The 25,443-nt window shown below is 47.2% G+C and overlaps 1 protein-coding gene across 3 annotated transcripts in view; it reads left to right on the top strand.

Annotated features, from left to right (window-relative positions):
- The first annotated feature begins 1,119 nt into the window (after positions 1–1,119).
- The window catches only part of Shisa9 (shisa family member 9), a 321,502-nt gene continuing 297,178 nt past the window's right edge, over positions 1,120–25,443 (top strand). For all 3 annotated transcript variants that reach the window (XM_057776667.1, XM_057776666.1, XM_057776665.1), the window contains exons 1-2: positions 1,120–2,093; positions 14,447–14,574. In XM_057776667.1, the coding sequence (XP_057632650.1) occupies positions 1,408–2,093; positions 14,447–14,574 (814 nt within the window). In that variant the 5' untranslated portion in view covers positions 1,120–1,407. The remainder of the gene's footprint in view (positions 2,094–14,446; positions 14,575–25,443) is intronic.

Here is a 25,443-nt window from a genome sequence, read left to right as displayed (position 1 = left end):
AAAGAGGGGGAGAGAGAGAGAGAGAGAGAGAGAGAGAGAGAGAGAGAGAGAGAGAGAGACTTGGGAAGGCTGAAAGAGATGCTGGGAGCCAAGGAAGCAAGCTACGTGAGGATGTCGGGGAAGGGGGCACCGTGGGGACAGGGGACAGCCTGCTCTGGAGACAGTTGCGCGGGCTGCAGGAAAGACAGCGTGGCTGAGGATGAGTGCCCAGGCCTTGCGCTGCGCCAAAACTGCTAGCGCAGAGGCGGCGCCGCGGTGTGCCCTCCTGTGGAGCTCAGAGAACGCTGCGGGGGCGAAGAGGGACCAAAAGCTGCAGGTCCTAGGGGCTAGGAGACTTCCTAGGAGACACCTTTCAGGACGCGTCATTGGCTTGGCTTTGTCCACTGGTCGCCACCCCAGACCCCAGGGCTTCTTAAAGGAATTCCCAACCCCTCTTCTGGGATGCTTACCACAGCCCAAGGGCTGGGCACTTCACCCACCTTCCCAGTTCAGCTTTTGTTTTCTCTGTCCAGGCACTCCTGAACCACCCCGCGCTCAGGCCAGGCTGGAGGGCACATCCTCAGGAAGGGCAAGGCGGTCTCCGCCCGCCCGGGAGGGGGAGGACGATCGTGTCTACACTGCATCTAGTGTGTCTTGGAGTATGCAAGCTATCTAGTCTGTCCCGATTCTCCCCGAGTCACCCCTTCCCTGATCGACAGATTGCAACCGCAGCTCCTGCGCACACACCTCTGGGGGAGAAAAAAGCCGCGGGCGGAGCCACCTCTGAGCCCTTGCTTGGGGTGAGCCGCACCTTTCTCCCCGAGAGGGTGCCAGAGGTCCCAGCCGCGTTCCTCTCCACCTGCCGGGAAATCCGAGCTGCTCTTCGAAACCTGGTGGCTGCGGAGCTCACAGCTCCAACCAGAGCACTATCTTCACGCCCCCCACTCGCCCCCGCCCGCCCGAGTCACCTCTCCTCGTGCCCCCGCCCCTTTCGAGCTCGCGCCCGCCCCCTCCTACTCCCCTCCATCCCCCCCCCCGCCTCCTCTACCCGCCCTCCTCCCCTTCCCCCTTCCCTCCAGCCCTCCCTTCATTCCACAAGTGTCGCTTCGCTCTCTCCAGCGCACTTGGCGAGCTGAAAAGGTGAAGAGCATCCTGCGAGCGAGCGGACGTGGGAGCTGGTCCCGGGCGGCGGGCGGAGGGGAGTTACAGACACACCGACTCTCCCCGGCTCTCCACCCCCGCCTCCCTCGGTGGCCGGTAGGACCTGCACCCCGTGCTGGCCTCCGCTCCTGCTTCGTCCCCGCCCGGCCCCAGCGCGCTCCTCCCCGGCCAGCCCCCTTCCTTGGTGCGCGTCGCGCTGGAGGCGAACGCAGGCTGAGACGAGCGCAGTGGCCGCCGACCACCGAGCGCCCCGCGCCGCCTCCCTGCATGTGCGGCCAGCGGCGGCCCGCAGCCCCAGCCAGCAGCCTTGGCAGCTTCGGCCGCGCGTCCAGAGGCGGCGGCAGCGGCTCCAGCGGCGGCCGAGCGCTCCAGCCCGGGCTGGGAGACACGATGCGCCGAGTCCTCCGGCTACTCCTCGGCTGCTTCCTCACCGAGCTGTGCGCCCGCGTGTGCCGGGCGCAGGAGAGAGCTGGGCACGGGCAGCTGGCGCAACTGGGCGGCGTGCTGCTGCTCACAGGGGGCAACCGCTCCGGGGCCGCCTCCGGAGAGGCCGGCGAGGGCGTCGGGGGCTCGGACGCACCGCCGACTCGGGCGCCCACGCCGGACTCCTGTCGGGGCTACTTCGATGTCATGGGCCAGTGGGACCCGCCGTTCAACTGCAGCTCAGGCGACTTCATTTTCTGCTGCGGGACTTGTGGCTTCCGGTTCTGCTGCACGTTTAAGAAGCGGCGACTGAACCAAAGCACCTGTACCAACTACGACACGCCGCTCTGGCTCAACACCGGCAAGCCTCCAGCGCGTAAGGATGACCCCCTGCACGACCCCACCAAGGACAAGACCAATCTGATCGTCTACATCATCTGCGGGGTGGTGGCTGTCATGGTGCTGGTGGGCATCTTCACCAAGCTGGGGTTGGAGAAAGCGCACCGGCCCCAAAGGGAACACATGTCCAGGTGGGCTGCCTCCCCCTCGCCCTCCTCTCTGGGCCCACTTTCCTTTCCCTCGCATCCCAGCATCCCTAGCCATGGTTCCTCCCCACCCCAACGTTTCTGATTGGGGAATGTCACCCAAGACAACAACTTTCACTTGCAGTGTGGAACCGAGGCACTGGGCTCAGCGCAGGTGGGGGTGAACGCCATATGTGAAAGGAAAGGGTCTCTTTCCCCCTAGCCCATCTGCTGTCCCCTCTCACCAGAGAAGGTGGTGGGACTTGAGATATACAGCCTGGTCTCCAAACTCTTGGCTTTTGCGGGGAGAGAATTCATTGATTCTAGATGCTCCTTTCTAGGTAATCAGAGGCAGGCGAACTTGAAAAGGGAGGGGGGCGTGTGCAATCAATCCCTTGTGCGTGTGTGTGATGGAGGGAGGGACGAAAGGAGTGCGTGCCTCCTGCAACTCGTACACTAGTGAAAATGAAGCGAAGGAGAGGGAGAGTGTGTGGAGAGGGTGAGAACAAAAGCCTCCTTGGAGGCGGCTGCTTTGCTTTACCAGAGCTTTGATGGCCCTTGATTGGAACCTCATCTTTTCCCTGGGTCCTTTTCTCCCTCACCATCTCTCTTTATGTTGTGGCCGGCCATTACAGCGCTGCACCCCTTGCCTGGGCTGGAGCTGACTCCAAGGCCACCCTCCACCTTCCAGGCACCTTGATTCGTCAAGTTTGCCTTTTGCTTTATTATGCAAGTCCCAACATAGGCAAAGTCGCGGCAGATGGGAGAAAGCATTTGGGGATTAATGGAGAGCTATTTGCGGTTTTGTTTAACCCCTTTCCCAAGTGTCTAAATTGATTTCCAGAACTCAATAACTTTGGAGGAGAAGGCTTCAGACTGGAGCCCAGAACCCAGGGGGAAGATGAGGGGTTAGTGTGAGGTATGGACAAGAGATCAAAGAACTACCACAGGCCAGCTGGCAGCAGGGTGGTGGAGCAAACGCTGACTTTGAGGCAGGGCATTGAAGTTACTGTGTTCTCTTCTCCAATCTACTCACACCCCTATCCTGCACTGGGGTGTTGTGTGTGTGCGTGCGTGTGTGTGAGTGTGCGCGTGCATGCGATCCATGTACATGCCTAAAAATCTGAACAAAGAAATCCACCAAAAATAGAAGAAGGAACATCACCACCTCACTAGCAATTATTTTCCATTTATATGTGGAAGAGTATCCAATGAGTTTTTCTTTTCCCAGAGAGAAGGGGTTCGGAGGGGAAGGTGAGGAGGTTCTGATCAGTTTGGATTAGTGGGAAGGTCTAGGTGGATGGTGAGGTCTTGGGACACAAAAGTAAGCTCCCAGGGGGTCCAGGAAACCAGAGCCTTAAAGAGTATGGCACTGGCCCAGCCTACCTCCTGCTACTCCACGGTGCCTTACCTACTAAGTCCGGCTTCCAGGTGGGCTCTCTTAAGGAGCCTCCTATCCAGGGAAGACTCCAGGCCAGTGTGAGGCTGAGGGTGAGGAACACATGGATGCAGGTTGGGCAAGTGTGTTGCTATATAGGGAACTGGTGCCCAGACACAGGTAGGCTGCTTGCTGATACCTTAACTGATCTCCACCACGCCTTTCTGCTAAGTTCTCAAAACTCCCTTTTTGAGATTTGGTGGCAAGAGGAGCTACCGTTTGCAGGTCTGTTGGGGGAGATCTGTGCGACAGCTTCAAGCTCCCTTAAATGGGTGCTTTGGTCAACCCCTGCTCTCAGGCAGCTCTTTTGGAGGTGTTGACTCTGGTTTCTCTGCAAGCACTAGGCAAGGTTTGTTTAGAGACAACATCCAGGGGTACCCAGGGCTGATGTAGCAGCGCTTAAACTCATGTTCTCTCTGGAAATATTTGGGGTTCTACAATGCAGTGAGTGCCAGGCTTTGGAACGGGAGAAGACTTGCTTATATTCCTGGAAGCTTCCTATTCATGTTTTCCAGCTTGCTGCTGTTTGAGACCACCTGTATTGCTTACAGTCCCCGTTGTTGGGGCCCCACCTTTGACTTTAAATTAGAATGTGGGTTGGGAGCCAAGTACCATTGGGCCGGCAAGGTTCTCTAGGTGATTCTAATGCTCAGCCAAACACTGTGCAGGAAAAAGAATGAACACCTGCTGAGCACAGGGCTGGGTTCCAGGGACTGTATGGTGTGTGTGTGTGTGTGTGTGTGTGTGTGTAAGACATCTAGCCTATGAGACAGCTGTTACTTTGATCCCCTGTTTACGTAGGAGAAAATGATGGCACAGGTGAGGTGGCTTTGTTCAAAGTCACACAATCAGAAGACGATGGTGCTGTCCACAGTAACATGGGTTGAGCTTACTTGCCCCCAAGTCATACGTTTTTCAGGCCCAGCCTCAGAATCTGGGGACTTCCCAAGGTTCTGACTTTTAAGTTCTTGGTTTGGAGATTGAGAGTCAGTATGTTTGAACGTCTTCTTTATCACCCTCTCTCAGTGAATAAAAGATCTGGGAGAAACACGGGCCTTGAGTTTGGAAATATTTTACAAAGGTGGGAGGTGCAGAGTTTACCCAGCAGGATAGCGGGGAACAGTGGAGCTCCCTTTGGATCTGTAGCTCGTGTTCTCCACTTGTGCGACCTTCCCGTGGCTCGCAGGCTGCCCCAGGTCCCTCCGAATGCATCACATGCTGCTTATGCACTTAATCATTCAGAGCCCAGTGTGGCCATGGCTCATTAGCTTTGCCTGATGCTGCTAAGCATCCTCCAGCAGGGACCAGCGCGCCGAGCTTAACAGCAGAGAGACTGCTCTGAGGTGAGGCACAGCCCAGGTGAAGTTAACCTGCCAACCCCAGCCTCTCAGTGTCTGTCAGGAGCTGCGGAATGCAGACGTGGGTTTGTTCTCATTTTGCCTGGAACCGCCTTGTCAAGGACATGCAGGTGATGGTGTTCGTCTGCACACTTTATCCTAGTGACCAGGAAACTTGTGTTTTCTAGTGGAGGCCCCCCTAGCGTGTCAGAATGCACATTTGGAGTTCTTGACATAAGGCCTGCTTCCCTCTGGGCAGATGAGGATGGAAAAGAAAGAGAAGGACAGCCATCAGGAGGGCTGGGGAGAAGCCGTGCCATCTTGTAAGGACTGTACAAATGCAGGCGTAGGGAGATGGCTCAGTGGGAGGAGTGCTGGCTGTGCAAGCATGAGGACCTGAGCTCAGATTCCAGCACCCACATAAGAAGCCAAGCACTGCGGTGGATGTTTGTAATCCTAGGGCTAGAGGTGGAGACAGGTGGACCCCAGGGTGTTGCTGCCTAGCCAGTCCAACCAATTGGTGCGCTCCAGGTGCAGTGAGATACCCTGTCCCCAAATGTAAGATGGAGAAAATAGAAGAGGATATTCAGACATTGACCTCTGGCTTCCACATGTCCCCTGACACAGTCAAATGTACCAGCCCCCCTCCCCCCCAGAAACATATAACACTATAGAAAGGGAGAGGAAGGAGAGGAGACTGTGGGCTGTGTGTGCATGCACCTTTGCAGCACCATGACAGCCACAGGCAGCTACTGTGTGCATGCACTTCTGCAGCACCATGGCAGCCACAGGCAGTGACTGTGTGCACCTTTGCAGCACCATGACAGCCACGGACAGCCACTGTGTGCATGCACCTCTGCAGCACCATGACAGCAGCCACGGACAGCCACTGTGTGCATGCACCTCTGCAGCACCATGACAGCAGCCACAGGCAGCTTCTTTCTGGAAGCAGTAATTGCAGTGGTGGCTAACTGTGGCCTGGGTAGATATTGTTTGGTTTGCAAGGTGTTACTATTTATGTTTCTTAAAGGTTTTCGGTGTATTGTTTTGAGACAGAGTCTGACTGTTTGTCCCAGGCTGGACTCCAACTCATGGTCTTTGCACCCAGGTTCTCATGGAATGGGTTTGTAGGTGTGTACCACCATACATTTCTACTAAGAGAAAATGTAAGCAATCAAAAACCTTGACGGGTATACAAGGAACTGCAGGACATCCTTTGCTTGATCACAGCCTGTCAACCTCGGCATATTTATAAGGACTGGAAAGGAACTCCTTGGTGGGAACTGCCTTGCACATTGTAGGGAGATGGCAGCATCCTTGACCTCTGTCTACTGAGTAGATGAGACCCACACACACCTGCCATGACAGTAGAAAATGTTGCTACACTGTCATATGACATGGAGGGGTAAAATCCCCACACTGGGAACACTGATCTTAATTAACCTAACTTTACAATTTTCTCAAGTTTGCTTCATTTTATTCTTTCTTTCTATTTCTTTTGACCTTTATTCCCTTCCATTCACCTCCCCTCCCTTCCATCCTTCTTCTCGCTCTCCTTTACTCCCTCTTTTTTTCTTCTTCCTCCCCTACTCCCTTCCTTCCTCTCTCTTCCCCCTTCTTGCCTCCCTCCTGCCCTTGCTTCTCCACCCTCCTTCCTCTTATGCCCCTTCAGCTGAACCATTTGAAAACAAGTTGCAAACACAACATTCAGTCCCGCATACTTGCAGCATGGGTCTTCTAAGACCAAGAGCATTTCTCCACATGGTAAATTCCATGATCATAACTTAGAGAACAAACTGCTACACTGTCATGTCCAATCATACTAAAGTTTCCTCATATCCCACATGCTCCTCAGAGCTGGGCTCTGAGTCTGGACCTAGTAAAGAGGTGTTGGATTTGACTGTGAAGTATCTGCAGCCCTTAATATTCATGCTCTTTTAAAAGCAACTCCAAGTCACTAGGTAGTACTGAAAAGCTGGATCTCTCAGAGAATTCCTGTTTCTAATTCCTCTAGCCAGTTCAGGAGATCTGGTAACTCTGCTCTTGCAGTTTTTACAGAGCAGCGCCTGTGGCTGGATGGTGACTAGCCCCTCTAGGGAGCTCTTCCAGCTTACTGTATCATGTCACCTGTAAACCCAGGGGAGTCAGAAGGCTTGTGTGAGTGGCACATGCTCTCTGCAGATCTAGAGACGTCTCTTAATATTTGTGTGACCTTGGTTGCTTCACCTCTCTGAGACTACAGTTCTTATCTGAAGGTTGAAAATTCAGAGACGCAGACTTGGAGGGTGATTAACATTGAGCCCATCTAGAGTCACCACCCAGCATCCTTCTTACTGGAGTTCCTTCCCCTTGTTCCCTGAAGGGGGTGACATTGCAGATCAGACTCCAGTGACCAGTCTGTACTCTGTACTCGGTGGCAATGGCTAAGCCTCCTAACCTCTCTGGATTTGCATTTCCATCTGATAGGGGATGCTGGCAGCCTCAGAGCAGGAGGGATGGCTTGTGTCTGACTATATGAAATGTACTGCAAAGTGCTGTCTGGGGGATGTCGAAGAACCCGTGTTAGATTTACAATTTTGCCACAAGCTTATGTGTAAATTCTCATTTAATTTCACACCCCTCCCCCACAAGGTAGCTTCTATGACAGTCTGCCGTTTACGGAGGCATAGACTGCTTTCCAAGAGGGTGAACAAGCACCCAGTGAGCTGGAGAAGTTTGACTTCAAACCCAGTCCGAAGCAGGGGCCAGGTCCTTGGCTGCTAGGCTGCACTGCATTGGAGTATGAACCCATAGAACGTCCTGTCTTCCCAGATGCCAAAGATGTGCCCAGTGCCCCAAGCAGCAGCCTGCACCAGGACAAACAAGGCCTGTTCTGGGAGCTGGTGCGAGATCACATCCAGGAATCTTTTATGGACCTGCCCTGACAGGGTTAGGATGGTGGAAGTGTTGGAGGAAGCAACCCTGAGGGCAGAAACATATGTTTGAGGCTCTTTCCGCCTGAAGTCAGTAGAAGACACATGTTTTTTTCCCCACCTTCAAACAGAATAAAAAATCCAAGCCAGAAAAAATAAATCCATGTGGGCAAATGACATAGCAGTGTCCTGTGTGATTTTCAAAAATGGGTTAGAAGAGCCATCGTCCTTTGCAAAGGCATGACATCAAGGGGTAAATGCCCCCTTCCATTGACATTTCCTGTGACCACACCCTTCCCACCTGCCCCCCGTGGTTATTTCATGGCTTCCCAAACTGGAGAGACTCTGTGTGTGCTGACCACAGGCGTCTCTATTTTTCTTACAGAACGTGTTTGCTTCTCCTTGGGCACTGAAATCAGCTTAACAGAGCATAACTAGGTCAGGCCACAGAGTTTGATAAGCTTTGATATTTGTTTGCACTGCCGTAGCCCCCACTCTAGAGACTTGGATTGTGACCATGGTCCTTGTGTTCTGAACAATGAATGAAGTTCCTTGTGTGAGAGGTGGCGCTCAGGAAGCCCACTGATATGTTTAAAACTCGGAACACGAGTGTGGAGTGTGGAGTACTTGTTTAGCGTGCAGGAAGACCTGGGCTTGAGCCCCACCACTGCATCAAAGCAGGCATGGGGGGTACATGCCTGTACTTACAGCTCTGGGGTAGAGGTGGGGGGGGCAGAAGAACCAATGCTTCGAGGTCACCCTCAGCTCTATAGGGATTTAAGGCCAGCCTCTAATATATGAGACCCTGTCAAAACAATATATACCAACCAAAGCCAAACAAGCTAAGAAAAACAAATCCTTTCCAAAGTTTCGACTTAGACTCCTGGGAGCTTTCAGGCAAGGGAGCTGGACTGGCTCTCCTTTTGGAAATGTTCGCATCTTATATTTGCTTTCTGTATCAGAAAGAAAAGTGATACAATGTTTCCATTTTGTCCCACAGACAGGCCACCCTCATTCCCATCTCAGAGCTGTCCCTTTGGTTTACTCTCCCATTAGATGTCAGGTGCCATGTCCTCACCTTCAGGTTCCAGCTATATAGTGTCCTCTTCTCCAGGACACCCTCTGACCTCTCATGCTCAGCTCCCACTCCTCCACACACTCCAGCTATTGCTCAGTGTCATTTGCTTCCCTTTGTAGCGTGGTCTCAAAGTAAGTTACTGGTTAATTTACTATCCGTCTCTTTTCATTACCATTCACAGTAAAGAATCCAGGGACAAACATTCCATAGCTGTGTCCTGAGTACCTAATATAGAGAGGTTTGTTTCTGGCATTCTGTTTTAAACGGCATAGGCCACCCCATCCATCCATCCATCCATCCATCCATCCATCCATCCATCCATCCATCCTCCATCCATCTAATGGACACTTAGTGAATACCCACTTTCTGGCCAACACTGAGCTAGAACTATAAGACAGTGACAGCCACAGACGAAATTCTTTCCCTCACACGCTGCTAGTCACATATTTGAGGAATAGGTAGGTAACACACAATGAAATGTACAAGAAAATTTATACTAAGCTGAAGCTTATAAAATTGCCAATATTCAATCATTTTTCAACCTCAAAGATAATATATCAACACAATTGTTATGAATTGGGTTAAGAGGGTGTGTGTGGCAGGGGTAGGGAGACAAAAGAGTCTAAGTGTGGCTGCTTCTGTGAGGGACCGAAATGAGACAGGATGCTCCAGGAAACAAAACCAGTTTATCAAAGGCTTTATTATACAGAATTATCAAGTCCCAAATTTGTCAAGCTGCTATCTCAGGTCAAGCCTGAAGGCTGACAGAGAGGAGAGGTTTCTAAGAGCCGGGGAGGACCAGTGCTCAAGTCTCGTGGCCATCTGGCAGGAGATCTGTCAGCTGGAGAAAGATCAATCTTTTACTTCATTCAGACCCTTCAGTTGCTGAACAAGGCCTACCCACATTACAATGGGAAATCTGCCTTCCTCAGTTTACCAATTCCATGTTCATCTCCTCCAAGAGCACTCTCTCAGAAGCACCCAGAAAATAATTTTGTCCAGCATCTTAGCACAGTATGGCCAAATTACTATAGTGCTTATCTTGATGCTCATTGGCTGGCTTACGGACCATCAGTATTGACATTATCTGGCAGCTTAGGCAAAATATTAGTTATTTTATCTTAGTTATTGAATCAAAAATTTCAGTTTAACAAGACTTCCAGATAATCTTGTGTCCTGTACAAGTGCACAGAAGCCGAGCAGACACCAGAATCATGTGTCAGACCTTTAAGTGTTGGTTTGTTTGGTTTGTGATGAATTGTGGGTCTTTTCAATTGATTCATCACAGGTTTTGACACATCCGTACTTAAAAATGTTTTAGTATGTACCTTATAATATGCTCATTTTGTTAATTAGTGTATGCCAGGACCGATGAACAAATATGAGCTGCTTTGTAAAGCATGCATCAGGAAAGATTTGTACTGGGTAGAAGCTGGGAAAACAACCTTCATTGAAGCCGGCAGTTAGTCGGGATGTCTTCCTGCACCCACTAACCAGTTCCAGGGCACTGTGGACACAAAGGATGATATTCCTCACACACAAATAAATCCACATTTTAAATGTTCTTCTTGAGAGTTTTGATTTTTTTTGATGACTTTGTTTAAATCTGAGTGGAGCAATCCTGTTTTAACTTTGTAAACAGCTAATGGAGAGTAGAGCTCTCTCCCCTTCTCCCCTCTCTATCTCCCTCTCCCTCCATTTCTGTCTCCATCTTTATCACCTCGTTCCCCTTCCCTCTCTTCCCCTTTCTTCTTCCATTCCCCTTCCTATCTTCCTTCTCCCTCTGTTCTCTCTTACCCGTTGCCCTGTTCTGTTTCTCACTGGGACTCACAATGCAACCTAGGCTGGCCTTGAACTGCCCCATGTAACCCAGAGTAGCTTCAGAGTTGCCATATTTCTGCCCTGGCAGGAATTCCCATGGCTGGAGTACAGGCATGTACCACTACACCTGGTCTAGCATGTTGTTACTCTTGCTTGCCTTAGCAGCCCTGCCTTCAGCCTGTGGTTTTATAGAGGAGAGCTCTTCCTTTAGCCACATGCCTGCTTCATGATCAGCCTGACCTAATGTTTATATTTTAGTATTTACCTTTCCTTTGGGACACACGTGACTGCAGTAAGGGTCCTGGCAAGTGTGTCTCTGGTGGCTGCTCCCTGGTCTTTGGTCCCTACTCCTGCCATCTGCTGTGTGGATCCAGTGCAGAGTGGCATCAATACAGAGAATTGAATTGTTTTTCTCATTTTAATGCCTAAAAACCTTCCCCATCCCAGACCATTGTATGCATTCCCTGGAGTGAGCCAAGCATGTTGTTGATGCTCTTCACCCAGTAGTTATGCCTTGAGAATGACGGTTACCTTGTGACTCTGAGGCTGGACTGTCACCGTTCGCAGTACCCAAAAGCCACCCTGGGACCTGTGCTAGCCAGATTAAAAGTTGTCACCCCAAACCTTTGCTTTGTTGTCCCTGGAAAGCTTGACTATTTTGGTGCTTTGGGGGTGAACCTGTGGGGAATTTGATGAAAGTTATGGCTTCTTTGCTCAAGAAAAGAAAAAAAAGCACAAATAAATTTTTCATTCAATTCCAGAAGAATTCAGCGGTCCTTTGAAGCCCAGGATGAAGAGCCCGTTTAGAAGTGAAAAAGGCAAGTTAGGTTTGCAAGGCCCTGTTCTCTGTCTCAGAATTCCCCTTCCCCGAAGCTCTCCTGAGTTTCAGACCATTCATATTGCACAGAGCTAGGAAAGGGTGTGAACTTTCATCTCAGACATTCGGGACTGGGGCTCCACTCACTCCTTCACTGAATAGTGGAGCTCATGTGGGCAGCTCCTTACCCTACAAAATGGGTTATGATTGTCTGTGTTTGCGATGCTCCCATTTGTCCCGTTCCAGCTTTGTTAGCATGCCTGCCTAATTCCTCTCTATGCTCTGCCTGACATGCTATTTCCATCCTCTTCACACGTGTGAGCTAGCTCTCTGTTACTGCAGCAAACATCCGAGCCAATCAACATACACAGAGAAAAGGTTCACCGTGGCTTAGAAGCGTGGAGGTTTCAGGTCACAGTCTGTTGCCCTTGACAATGAGGCATCATGTCTTGGCAGGAGTGTGTGGTGGAGCACAGCTGTTCTCTTTGTGGCCACAAAGGCAAATGGTGAGAAAGGAAGACACCAGGTCCCACAGTACTTTGAAACCATGCTGCCAATGACCTGAAGACCTCCAACTATCCCTGCCTCTTAAAGTTCCCTTAAAGTTCCCACCATCATTCACAGTGTCATGATGGAATCCGAGCCTTTGACATGCATCCCTGAGCCAAGCTGTGGCGTCACATGACCAGCCCATCTCTGCTTCTCAGGTCCCATCTCTTCACAGAAAGCTGTGCTGACAGCTCTCCCCATCTCTCACACTTAAAAATGCAAGAATCACCATTAATTTACTCCTGAGCCACTAAGTCTAATGAAACACTAACTTGGGGTGCTCCCCCAACACCCGTTAGCAGTCAGTTCCCACACAGCCTCTGTAGCCACGATTGCACCTCTCTTTATGAACTGTCTATTCTAGACATTTGTGTAAAAAAAAAAAAAAAAAAAAAAAAAAAAAAAAAAAAAAAAAAACCATAAACCCGGGCCTTTTTGTGTTTGCTTTCTTCCACTGGTTCTAAGGCTTTCAAGTTTAGTTGAGGTTAGTGTTGGGGTTCCATTTTTCCTCTTCATGGCCAAATATTATTCCATTTCACACACTGCACTCTGCTTATCGGCTGATGAAACTTTGCACTGTTTCTATTTTTTGGCTCTTACGGAAAATGCTGTTTTGGCACCTGGCTCTGTCGGCTGTATCCTTCTTTGTTTGTTTATTTCAGTTCTTGCTTATTTTTATTTAACATATTTATTTTTATTCTCTCCCATAGAATGTAATCTCCAAGAAGGCCACGACCTTTTTCAGCTTGTGCAGTGCTGTGTCCCCAGGGCCTCGTGTCATGCATGGCATACTGTAGACAATAAACGTCTATTGAATGAACAAATACGTGCAAGCTGTTGTCATTCTCCTGTCTTTCTAATGGATTCCATCCTGGCCTCTGGCTTACTGCCCTGGGTCTCTCTCCCTTCAGCCTTCTCCCTGGCTGTGCTTCTTATCACAGCATCTGAACACAACCAAGCCCTCCTCATACAGGGTCTCTGTTGCTCTAGCACAGACACAGACTTGAACTTGAGCACACAGTCAGTGCATGGGGTAGGCTTTCAAAAGGACCTCCCACGGGCCCCAGCTCTGGAGTTTCTAATCCTCTGGTTCAGATGCATCTAGAATGTTTAATCATGTTCCTGGATGCTCCTAGCTGTGACCATCACTGTCCTGGTGGGCTGACTTCAGCAGAGAGGCTCTGCTGAGCTCCTGGGATCTGTGTGGGCCTCCAAAGCAGTGCTGCTCCCTTCTCTGTCTCCTTTGATGCCGATTCTGAGAATCTACTTGGCTAGGAATGTCTGGGTGTATCCCCTAAGAAAAGGGGACAGGGCTTGCTGGTGTGCACCCATTCCTGGCTCGAGAGGAGATCAATACGAAGATGTTCATCGAAGTATTGGTTCCTGGGATTGTTCATAATAACAGAGCTGCACCTACTGGTTTTCACAGAACACTTCCATGCTTGTAGTTGGCACCATGGTGGCTGGCTGGTTCTTTCACCTTGCTAGGGTTGCAGATGGAGACAGCCATCCTTGCAGGTAAGTAGGTAGGGGACTGAGGAGGCTGGGCACTGTTGTTCTTTAAGATGTGAAATCAGTAGACCGTCAGCTCTCCCCCAGCTGCTCCTGAACAAAGGGGGAAATGGAAGGAGGTTCAAGAAGACCACACATGCAGAGGATTCACATGCTAATAACTCTCCCTACTTCATCTGGTTAAGGGCATTTGCATGTCTCTAAATGCACATGTCATGGAGGGTAAATAAGAGGGGAGATGTGTTGGTAGATCCAGCTGGCTGTTGTCTCTGCTCTGTTCTAAGTGCGGGAAAACAGCTTACATCTCATTGTGAAGGTCAATGATATCAGTTGGACGGTGTTCCTATTCTCTTAAAAAGAAAAAAAAAGTAAAAAGGAAAGGGTTGGCTCTGTGTTTAACACTGATGTGTGACCGTGAGCAGTTAACACGCCTCCCGGAACCTTTGTTAACTCTTCTGTAAAGGAATAATACTCCTTGTAAGCCCACAAGATCTATATTCTACGACTTTGGAAAGGGATGCCATTGCTTTCCGTGGTTAGCCTAGTGATTGACTTATGGCAAGGACTCACATGAGGCCATTGTTAAGCAGGAAGTCTGGGCATCTGTGTGAGACATAAAGAGAAAACCCATTTTCTGGGGTGGAATCTCACTGCAGGAACTCATCCTCTGACCCCCTCAGCCACCACTGGGTGGACAACAGTGGCCTGCTCACATTGTGATTTTTTTGTAACCTCTGATCCATTGCTTCTGTGTTTTCCTGTCTATCCCTAACTGCAATGGCGGCTCTCTAGAAGGGGTGGCTTTGTCTTTTGTCCAATTAGGCAGTGCTGGGCACATGGCAGGTGCACACGGTCTTATTGCAGATGAGCAGAGTTCTGTTCTTTGTTCCTCCAGAGCCCTTGCGGATGTCATGAGGCCACAGGGCCCCTGCAACACTGACCACATGGAGAGAGACCTTAACATTGTCGTCCACGTGCAGCATTATGAGAACATGGACACAAGAACCCCCATAAATAATCTCCGTAAGTACGGGTGCACTGGCCACTTCTGCTTCCACTAGGCAGTGGCAGCGGTAGCATGGTGGGATTTCCTGGGGCGCATCTGGGTCAGTGAAGAGCACCTCAAGGATGTGTTAGATTTCTCTGTTCGGCGTGATGCTGAATTTGGCACCTTAATAATTGACTTGGTTGTTTTCTCTGTTAAATAGTGATCTGCTTGGTTGGTTCTCTGTTAAGTACTAGATGGCTTGACTGCTTCATCATTGTTGATCTGTTTACTTGGTGGTCATGTTTGATTTAGGTTGTTACTAGTTCATGTTGATTGGGTTGTGTGAGCTACTGGTCCATTTTGATGGAACCACTTGTTAACCAATTGTTTTATTTGCTTTTACAGGTAGTTGTTCTTTTAGGTTTCATATTGCTTTCAAGGAACAAGTTTAGAGTTTTATCTTTTAAAACATAAAATGAGTTTCACAAAAAAGACACATTAATACCTCACATGTGTGCTTAGTGGGGAATGCTGAGTCCTGGCCACAATGGTTAGAACTTCCCATGTGAAGTAGAAAAAAGACAAGATTTCCTGAGTAAATTGGGAGCATGGGGACCTTGGGAGTGGGTTGAAGGGGCGGGGAGAAGCAGGGAGAGGAGCAAAGAAAAATGTAGAGCTCAATAAAAATCAATAAAATTTTTAAAAAGAACTTCCCGTGTGTGTAGTGGGGGAATGTTGAGTCCTGGTCACCTTGGTTTGGGATGAATATGCATGTTTCTGCAGTAGTAAATTCAGATCTCTCCTTCTGCCGGGAGAAAGGCACAAGGTGCTTCATGGCTGTGTTTCAGTAGCTGTTCTTCGGTTAGAGCACCCTTGGGCATCCTGGTCTATGCCCTATGTCTCCTTTCCTTCCGAAGCTCTGTTCAGACAATACACACATGGAGCCTATGCTCGAGTTGGAGCTGGGGAACAATGGGATTGTTTAAATCCTGACATATGCGCATCACAATGGTGGCCATTCCTAATAATTATGGTTTCGGTCACCCTACCTCAGAGCAATGTGATGTTCATGGTTGAAAGTGACAGAGGCGGGCAGTGGGAAGGGCGCATCTAACCAATGAAGTCTGCAGAAGCTTTGGGGTCTTGTGCTTTTCCAGGAAGGGCATCCTTTGCTGAAGCTTACCCTGAAGCTGCCAGGCTTGTTTATTTGTTGAGACCTGGTTTCAGGTTGTTAGGTGACTTGTCTTCTCTGATTGATGATGATGTTTTTCATGGTTTTGGAAAGTCTTGTGCTGTGTTGGCGGTGACAGTATTCGACACTGCACAGGTAGGAAAATGGGCCACCAATGGGTGCTTCAGGTTTCGTAATATTAAATAACTGTATACTCTTTATTGGTGAACTGGATCATAATACAGTAGTAGAAATCACCACACTGCAGTGCAAAATATACGAGCATTTGGAACTTTTACATCCAAATCCTACAGACCCTGAAGATACCATAAGTGTTGAAACTGTAACATGGCAGTTGCTGTATGGGGTCCTGCTTTGGATGGAGTGAACACATGCTCTTCCCAAGTCTGATGAATGTGTACCCAAAACGGTGAACAAATGGAGGCCATCAAAACAAAGACATGGCGTGGTGCCTCTGGCCATGGAGGGTGTTGGTTAACAGGTTTTCAGAGTCTTTCTGTCTGGGGTGACTTGAACCACACTGGAGTTGTTCATTGGGCAACAGACTTACCCAGCTTTCCTTGCTGCACAGGTTAAAGGTCAGGGAAGGAATGCTAACTAATTCTGCTTAAACAAGGGAATTTTGTTTAAAGTTTTCTGAACGTAAATGTAAATGACCAGAGACTGGGGAACTCGGGTGCCTGTGGAAGTCCACTTTGGAGTATGATTCTTCCTTGGGTCTTTATTTGTGCCTTGGTGATTGTGTTTTTTAAATACTGGGAGTGGGATCTAGGCCATGCTTGGGTGGGGTGGCATTATATTAGTGGGCCACATTCCCAGTCTTTTTTTCTTTTTTCTTTCTTTTTCTCTTTTTATTTGGAAAACAGGGTTTCACTTATTAATGCCCCGGGTGCCCTTGAGTTCTTCTGTAGCCCAGGCTCACATTGAACTCTAGATTTTCCTGTAGCTGGAATCACAGGCCTCACAAGGCCTGGGCTCTGCAGTCTTTGACATCAAAGAGAATATTGTAAGAGGATGTTCCTGGTAGACCTCAGGGGAGAATTCCACTAGTGCCATCACTGCATTGTGTCTTACAAGAATTGCTATGGGCATTGCTTCCACTTAATTCTGCCAGGTTGACCCAGTCCTTCTCCTCCAAATTTTCTAAGAACGGTAGGAAGTATATAGCCTTGTAAGTTGAATTCACATTACAAATATCAATTGTATGCACAATAGTAGTTAACAGTAAGAATGAGCTTATTTATCTTTTAATTAATTTATAGAAACGTTTTATATATTTTATATATTTATATTTTTATATTATTTTATATTTTATATATTTTATATATTTCAGTCACCTAAATGTTCAGAAGATGAAATGATCTTGGGAGTTCACTGAGAGTCTAGGTCTACAGATTGATGTTAATTATTTACCAGGGGAATAACAAACTGAGCAGTCTCAGAACCCATTTTGACTGATGGAGAAGAAACAGGAGAGGACTCTGATCTGATCATTGGACAATTAGACTAGCCCTTCATAGAATTAGGACAAACCTAATTGAATATAAAACTACTCCCTGGGCATTGTGGGAGCCACGGTGACAAGATGAAGAGACAGACGTGTGCTTTTGTGACATGTCAAGAAGGGAGGATTGTTCTGTTTTTAGGTTATTCTTCATCTAATATTCAAGTTGCTGGGTTTGACTGTGAATTTGATAGTCCCAGTCTACAGGTCTTTTTTCTCTCTGGTCAACAATGCATGTTTCAGGATTAATCTCTGAGGGCCTCTAGCTAACCCGGGCATGGCAGTCGTGGCTCTGGCAGGACTTGTCCTTTCCCCCATTCCTTCTGCCTTACGGAAAACCGTTAGATTACATTCCTGCAGCTAGTCCCCACAGTCTGTCCCCTTATCTGACCTCTTCCTCCTTCTGAGGCTGACTACCCAGGTCCAGCTACCAAAGTATTGAAGTCCAGCAACCAGAAGCCCCCTTTGGCTGCCCTAATTAACCCTCCAATTAAAACCAAACACCTCATTCCAACACAGGGTTTCCCCTTCACCTTTACAAGCTGCCATTTCCCTGCGAGCCATGTCTGTCTCCTCTCTATCCAGAGCAGTCCTTAGTCCTCCCTGAACAAACATCCCTGCCCCCTCCCTGTTCCCTTCCCCTTCTCCCTTGTACTCGGCCATCTTTGTCTCTTATTCCCTGTCCTTTGTCCCTCCCGGGTAAGAAAATCTCCCTTGTGCTGAGAACTTGGTCCTGAGCCTACAGGGATCCCTTCTATCTCATTTTCAATTCTCCCACCATCTCCCCTCTCCCTCCCTTTCCCCCCTCCCTTTCTACCTCCCTCCCTCTCGTCCCACCTTTCTTTGAAGCAGATCTTATTTTGTGTCTCAGGCTTGCCTTGAGCTTGCAAACCTCCTGCCTCAGCTTCCTGTGTGCTGGGATTACAGTCCTCTTCCACCATGAGGGACTTTCATCATCTTTCAAACACTGTGACTAGCTCATTTCCTGATTGTTCTTTATGTTTGGGTCAAATGTTAGAGGAGCTAAGGTGCACTGTAGAAATGCGGGTGTTTGGAAGGAGAGGAGATGGGAGGAGAACTGGAAGGAGAGAGCTTCAAGGTGGGAGACATTGTTACCAGTTTTCCCTTATAAATTTCCAAGGGTTGACTGTTCCCTCCATAAAAGGCTGGACTAACTGTCTCTCCGCCCCCTCACCCCCCCACGCCGCTGAACAAATGTTTCTGTTCTTTCCAGGCATCCAGTGGTGTTGTCTATTTTGATGAACAGGGTGCAAATTTTGATGGGATGTTGATTTTCTGCAAACTCTGAACCTTCTGGGTAGCTACACTGTGTCCTCAGAAAGCACCCTGCCTCCCCCTCTGCATCCTCCTGTCTTCCAGAGACCCCCGCCTCCCGTTGAAGTTCACACCTCCCAGGATGGGAGGTGTGAGTGAGGGGTTGGTGATACGACCTAGCTGTGTTTCAGCTTAGCTATGTTAATAGTGGCCTTTTTGAAATAAAAATATTTTTTATATTCTTGTTTACAGAATACTTGCAGAGATTTGTCCTGGAGTTCTGCACACTCTTCACCAACTCCCTTCTCTCAGCATCTTATGTCACTGAGGTTCACTTATCTAAATTCAGGAATCTGTATGGCCAAATTCCTCTTAGCTACACGTTGTTTGAATTTTACCAGTTTCTTTGTATCTCATGATCTGCCCTGGTTGCCACTGTCTCTTTAGTACAACATCCTTTAATGGCTGAATTTTAGTTGTGTGACATTGTAGCATGCTATGATGAAGATGGAGAGCAATATTAACTCAGGTACAGGATGTCTTCCAGTGTTTGTAACACCCACATAAAAGCAGCCATCCAGTCAGTGCTGCGGTGAAAATAGTTGCTGCATGGAATGTGCCTTGGGTCTAGAGCTGTGGGGCAATATGCCCTTATGATCCATGCACACATGCAACGTGGCTTTGGTCCATGGACTCACTTTATCTGCCTATCTGTCTATCTATCTTCCGTCTGACTATCTATCTATCTATCTATCTATCTATCTATCTATCTATCTATCATCTATCTATCTACTATCTATCTATCTATCTATCTATCTATCTATCTATCATCTATCTATCTATCTATCAATCTATCTCCTATCTATCATCTATCTATCTATCTATCTATCTATCTATCTATCTATCTATCAATCTATCTATCTCCTATCTATCTACCTAACTATCTTCTGCCTGCCTGTCTGTCTATCTATCTATCTATCTATCTATCTATCTATCTATCTATCTATCTATCTATAATCGATCATCTATCTATAATCTATCTATCTATCTATCATCAATCTATCATCTATCTATCTATCTATCTATCTATCTATCTATCTACTATCTATCTATCTATCTATCTATCAATCATCAATCTATCATCTATCTATCTATCTATCTATCTATCTATCATCTATCTATCAATCTATCTATCTCCTATCTATCTATCTATCTATCTATCTATCATCTATCTATCTATCTATCTATCTATCTATCTATCTATCATCTATCTATCTCTATCTATCTATCTATCTATCTATCTATCTATCTATCATCTATCTATAATCTATCTATCTATTTATCTATCTATCATCTATCTATCTATCATCTATCTATCTATCTATCTATCTATCTATCTATAATCTATCATCTATCTATCATCTATCTATCTATCTATCTATCATCTATCTATCTATCTATCTCTATCTATCTATCTATCTATCTATCTATCTATCTATCTATCTATCATCTATCTATCTCCTATCTATCATCTATCTATCTCCTATCTATCTATCTATCTATCTATCTATCTATCTATCTATCTATCTATCTATCTATCTATAATCTATCATCTATCTATCTATCTATCTATCTATCTATCTATCTATCTATCATCTATCTATCATCATTTATCTGTTACATGAGTATGCACAGATGTGCTCACCCATGTATGTGCATACAGAGGCCAGAAATCAGCACCGAATAGCTTCTTCTCTCTCTTTCTTATTTTTTGTGGCAGGGTATCTCATTGAGCCTGGCCCTCTCCATTTGGCTACGTTGGCTGGTCAGTGACCCTCGGGACCCCCCTCTTTCTCTCAAGCACTAGTGCTGGTCAGTGACCCCTGGGACTCCCTCTTTCTCTCAAGCACTAGTGCTGGTCAGTGACCCCAGGGAGCCCCTCTTTCTCTCAAGCACTAGTACTGTTTGGTGACCCCTGGAACCCCCCTCTTTTTACCCACCAGCACTAGGGTCACAGAACTCACATGCCCAGTTTTTACAGGGGTGCTGGGATCGTGCCGGTGCAGCAAGCACTTACTGCCCACTGTTACTACACTATCATTAATTTTTACATCGTAATCTGAGCAACTGAGGTTTCACCCAGTACTGAGGACAAATAGTGTCAATGTTTTAAAGCACGGAATCCACGGCAAAGAAAAGGCTCATATTCTGGCTCCATTAAGTCTTCTTCCCAAATGGATTCCTAAAGAAGCAGACACACACACACACAACTTAGTGCCGCTCCTGCCTGGGCCCACTCATTGTCCTTGCTCACCAAGGTTGGGATGGGATGCCCTATCCTTGGCTTTTCGAAACTCGTACTACAGTAGATGTTCTCAGATATTTTGTAATATGGAAGGGACAGTGAGGCCCCAAGGGCTGTGGCTAACACCACTTGATCTCTCCTGTGTTGCAGGTGTTTTCAGAAGGTTGGTGTTCCTCTGGTAATGGGCACTTTGAAGGATATGTTAAAGGAACTGAAGGCTCCTTGGGTGCCATGGGAAAGAGCCTCATCCAATTTGCCATCTTGTAATGAGGCCTGCTTTAGAGGCCTGATGTTTACCGAGCACTTGCTGTGTGTGTGCCAGGCACTGTGCTAACCCATTAGTAACCCAAACAACCGTAGGGTAGCCGAGCCCATGCTGCCTGTGGCTCCATGCCCCTGACATGCATTGTGCCCAAGCACACTGTTCCTCGGGCTCCTTACTTGGCAGCCTGACTCTAAAGTGTCCTCTCAGCGAGATCTTCTTGCTTATCTCTGGCCTCAAGGCGTCATCTGCTCCCATCTCACCAGGATTTTCTCTGTAACACATTGTTCCATCTGAAACTGTCTTGCTGGTTTATCCTTCCATCCTGCAGCACATAACAAAACCCTGAGGAAAGGCCTGTGTGTGTTCTCGGTCATCTTCCCATCACTGGACTTGCAGCAGCAGCTCTGTGAATGTCTGTCCAGTGTAGGTGGCGCTGTTATTCACAAGTTCTGTACTAGGAGACTGAGATGGAGGAAAGCTAAAGAATCCACTTAACATTTTGGCTGACAGATGTTTCTAAAGTCCAGAAAGATGGACAGTTGTGGGAGATAGTAGATGAAACACAATTGGAAAAATGCTGAAAGTCATTGTGTCTGGGTGACAGAATACCTGGGCTTGTGCTTTTCTCAGCATGTTTGTAAATGTGTAAATTAGGGTTAGTGTTAAAGCTACTTGTGACATTGCAGTGACTCAGCAGAGGAGTCAGGACTCACACCTGGGTAGGTGCATATAATACCTGAGTCTCCCTAGGAGTAGCGGGGCATTAGTGGCTTTTGCATATGTGTGATCAAAATACTGACAGAAGTGACCTAAGAGAGGAGAAAGTTTTTCCTCATGGCTTCAGAGAGCTTTAGCCCCTGGCTGCAGGAAAGCATTAGGAGAGGCTCAGTCCATGATGGTAGGAACACACAGCAATGGGAATGTATGGCAGAGGCTGCTCACTTGGTGGAGGACCAGGAAGCAGAGAGTGAAGCAGGGACCAGGGGCAGGGTTAGCCTTCAAAGGTCTTCCCCCAGCTAGACCAATCCCCTATGGTTCCACAGCCTCCCTGGATAGAGTCGCCAGCTGGAGGAGGACATTATGTTAACACAGTAAGATCAACGCCAGCTTCATTCTTGACGGGGACTGGGTACAGGGCACACAAATGTTGGTCTCTGGTTTGTGAGTCTTGTGGGACCAGCTGTCTGATTGTAGGTCAGTCAGTTGGGCAAGGGGGAGGGTATTCTTGGGTCCTTTAAAGTCTTGGAAGGGATAGATTCTGCAAGTAGGAACATGGGAAGTAGAGGATGAGCAGGAATGTACTTGCTCAGGTTGTCCCCATTTCCCTAGTATTTAAAAAAATGTACTGTGTTCGTAGATTTTGCTGGATCAGTGCATGCGTGAGTGTCTAGCACAAGATTAACAACAATCACAGTGGAAAGCACAATAAAGAGAACTTAGGATTTTAAAGTTTGAAGGAACTTGGCTCATTCCAGCTCAGGTAAGGGTTTATTTAACTCGTGTGATGTCACATATACCAACTTGTTCCTGAACTCTGAAAGTTTTTTCTGCTTGCCCCATCTCACTCCAATGACCTGGGACATGCACTGGGGTGAAATAGTGAATGAAAGCGTTCTGTGCTAGATGACTTCAAGTGGCTTTGTCTTGAGGAATCTGTTTGTCCCTGGTCTCGGGGCTGTTGGAGAGTCTTCGGCACTGGGAAGGTCCTTCTCAAGCCCTTCTAGCAGGAGTATGAGGCAGTGGAGAGAGCATGTGGAGGGTGTGCACTTCAGAGATGGACAGCTAGCATCTGGACTTCGTCTCATCACTCACCAGCTGTGTGAGCTGACAAAAGTTAATAGAATTCTCTGAACCTCTTTTCTGTACTACGAAAGGAATATTGTAATGTATACCACACGTGATTATTGTGGAGATTAAATGTATGAGCCCATATAAGGGGTGTAACAATATGCCTGGATACATAAATTCCTATTATTGATTTTGTTGCTTGTTGAATGATTGACTGTTAGTGCTACAATTATCTGCTCACCAGAGAGCGATGATGTGGACTGAGATGGATTCAATGGGCAATTATTCATATTGTTTTCAATCTCTGTGTCGGCTGATAACACAACGTGTGTGTGTGTGTGTGTGTGTGTGAGAGAGAGAGAGAGAGAGAGAGAGAGAGAGAGATTTGTGCATGTACACTGTGTGTGCTGTCAACAAAGAAACAGCCTGCTGTACTGACTAGTTTTGTGTCAGCTTGACATAAGATAGAGTCATCCAAGAAGTGAGCCTCAAGTGAGAAACCGCCTCCATAAGACCAGGCTGTACGGAAGTCTTAGGGCATTTTCTTAATTAGCAATTGGTGGTAGAGGGTCCAGCCCATTGAGAGTGGGGTCATCCCTGGGCTGGTGGTCCTGGGCTCTAAAAGGAAGCAGGCTGAGCAAGTCATGAGAATCAAGCAAGTAAGCAGCACTCCTCCATGGCCTCTGCATCAGCTCTTGCCTCCAGGTTCCTGCCCTGTTTCAGTTCCTGTCTAAATTTCCTTTGATGATGAACTGTGATGTGGAAATGTAAGCCGAATAAACCCCTTCCTTTCAAGTTGCCTTGGTGTTTTATCACAACGATAGTAATGCTAACAAAACTCACTTTAGGTAAGTGCTTTTCAAAACTTCCTTTCCACGTGGTGGCATATGCCGCCTAATCAGTCTTGCACTGCTTTCCCAAGGAAAAGAGTAAAGGAAGCCTGTGCTTGGACGCAGTTCTTCTGTGAGAACATTTCTGTCCTCATGTCTGCATGAAGGGAGGAGTACATGTGCTATGTGATTGATGGGCTGGAAGGAATCACAAGTGAAACAAATGTATTTGCATGTCACCTACCAGGTGTGTTCATTTTACTTCCCTCAAGAGCACCGGGAAATAATGGAAATATGTTTTCAGCAACAATGATCAATGGAGGAACCGGCTCAGGGGCTTTGAGCAACCTGCCTGGGCTGGCTATAAACTCGTATACGAGCTGAGGATCTTCACTCTGGCCACATCCTTTCTTATGCTTTTCCGAGGGGCCCTTGCTGTACATTTTACCAGGGCTATGTTTCTTTTCTTTTTCTTTACCTTAATGATTAACTGTCTCTCAGAATTATAATATTCAATTATCCTCATCTTTGGAAATGAACTCGCTTAAAAATGTCACCAATCCTGTTACAGAGCACCAGATATTTCTGACAATTGTTTACTTGCCTGTAATTAATATTTCCTTTGAATCAACTTCCAATTGGCATTTAAAAATTCCCTCTCTGATCAATGGGAGGTAGAAATATGGCTGAGGTTTTCTGTATATCCTCTCAGCTTTACAAGATCATGAGGGGATAAAGCTGTGCAGTAATGGCTGGAGCTGCTGGGGGTACCCTGGGAGCAAACAGGATGTCCCCAGAACGTGGGCTACAGAGGAACAGGGACAGCTTTCCCTGAGAAACTGATAAAATTTATTCTGCAAGAAAAATACTCCCCAACAACTTTCCAAGAAAACCGAGGGGGAGGGAGTGGAACACTTTGATATTATTTGTCTTTGAAGGGAAGACTCTGAGCCAAAGAAAACTGGTTTTGAAGGGTTTTTATTTTTCTGTTGCAAATTGTATAAAGAAAGGAGCTTTTGTTTGATTAAGATCATAATGATTTCGGTAGAAAAGTGAGAATGAGAATGCCAGCTCTGACAGAGGAAGCCTAGATTTCAGAGTCAACTATGGAGAGTTTAATCTGGACTATTTTCTGGCTAGAAGGCTCTCTTCACTCAGCCAGCCTGCTGTTTCCCTCTAGAGGAGATTAATTTTGATCTTTTGCTTCTTTGGAAATTAACAGCCAACAAAAAATAAGTAATATACTTAATATTATGGTACATACATTAAAATAATTTACAGTAAGTTTTGAGGAAACCTGTCTTAAAAAAAAATCCCTGTAAGCATTCTCAATAAAGTTAATTACAAGTTGAAAGGAAATCTCATTACGTTAGCCTGAGAATTACAGTTAATGAAGCCAAGTGTAATCACAATCTGAATATTTCATTAAATGGAGATTCGAAGTCATTAATTTAGGTATTCAGACTGGAGTCTTGAGCTTGCATAGAGAGTGCTGATGTCAATGCCTGTGTTTTGTAAACTTAAATCCAGCTCCCTGGACCTGTGGAAACACCCAGAGCAGCCACAGATCTGTCCACAGTGCTGAACCTCTTGACTGTAGTTGTTCAGTTCAAGCCACCCAGCCAAAAATTCTATCTTGAATTCTTTTGGAGCTGGGGTAAACCTTAGTAACATCTTACCTTTCCTGAGTTCTGACTTCAAAGAGGTCAGGGAATTTACAGAGGAAGGGCCCCAGGGTTTATGCA

The sequence above is a fragment of the Chionomys nivalis genome, chromosome 7 (genome assembly GCF_950005125.1).
Source record: "Chionomys nivalis chromosome 7, mChiNiv1.1, whole genome shotgun sequence".
NCBI classification, from domain to species: domain Eukaryota; kingdom Metazoa; phylum Chordata; class Mammalia; order Rodentia; family Cricetidae; genus Chionomys; species Chionomys nivalis.
The sequence above is the reverse complement of the archived record's forward strand: the minus strand, read 5'-3'. Positions and strand labels throughout refer to the sequence as shown.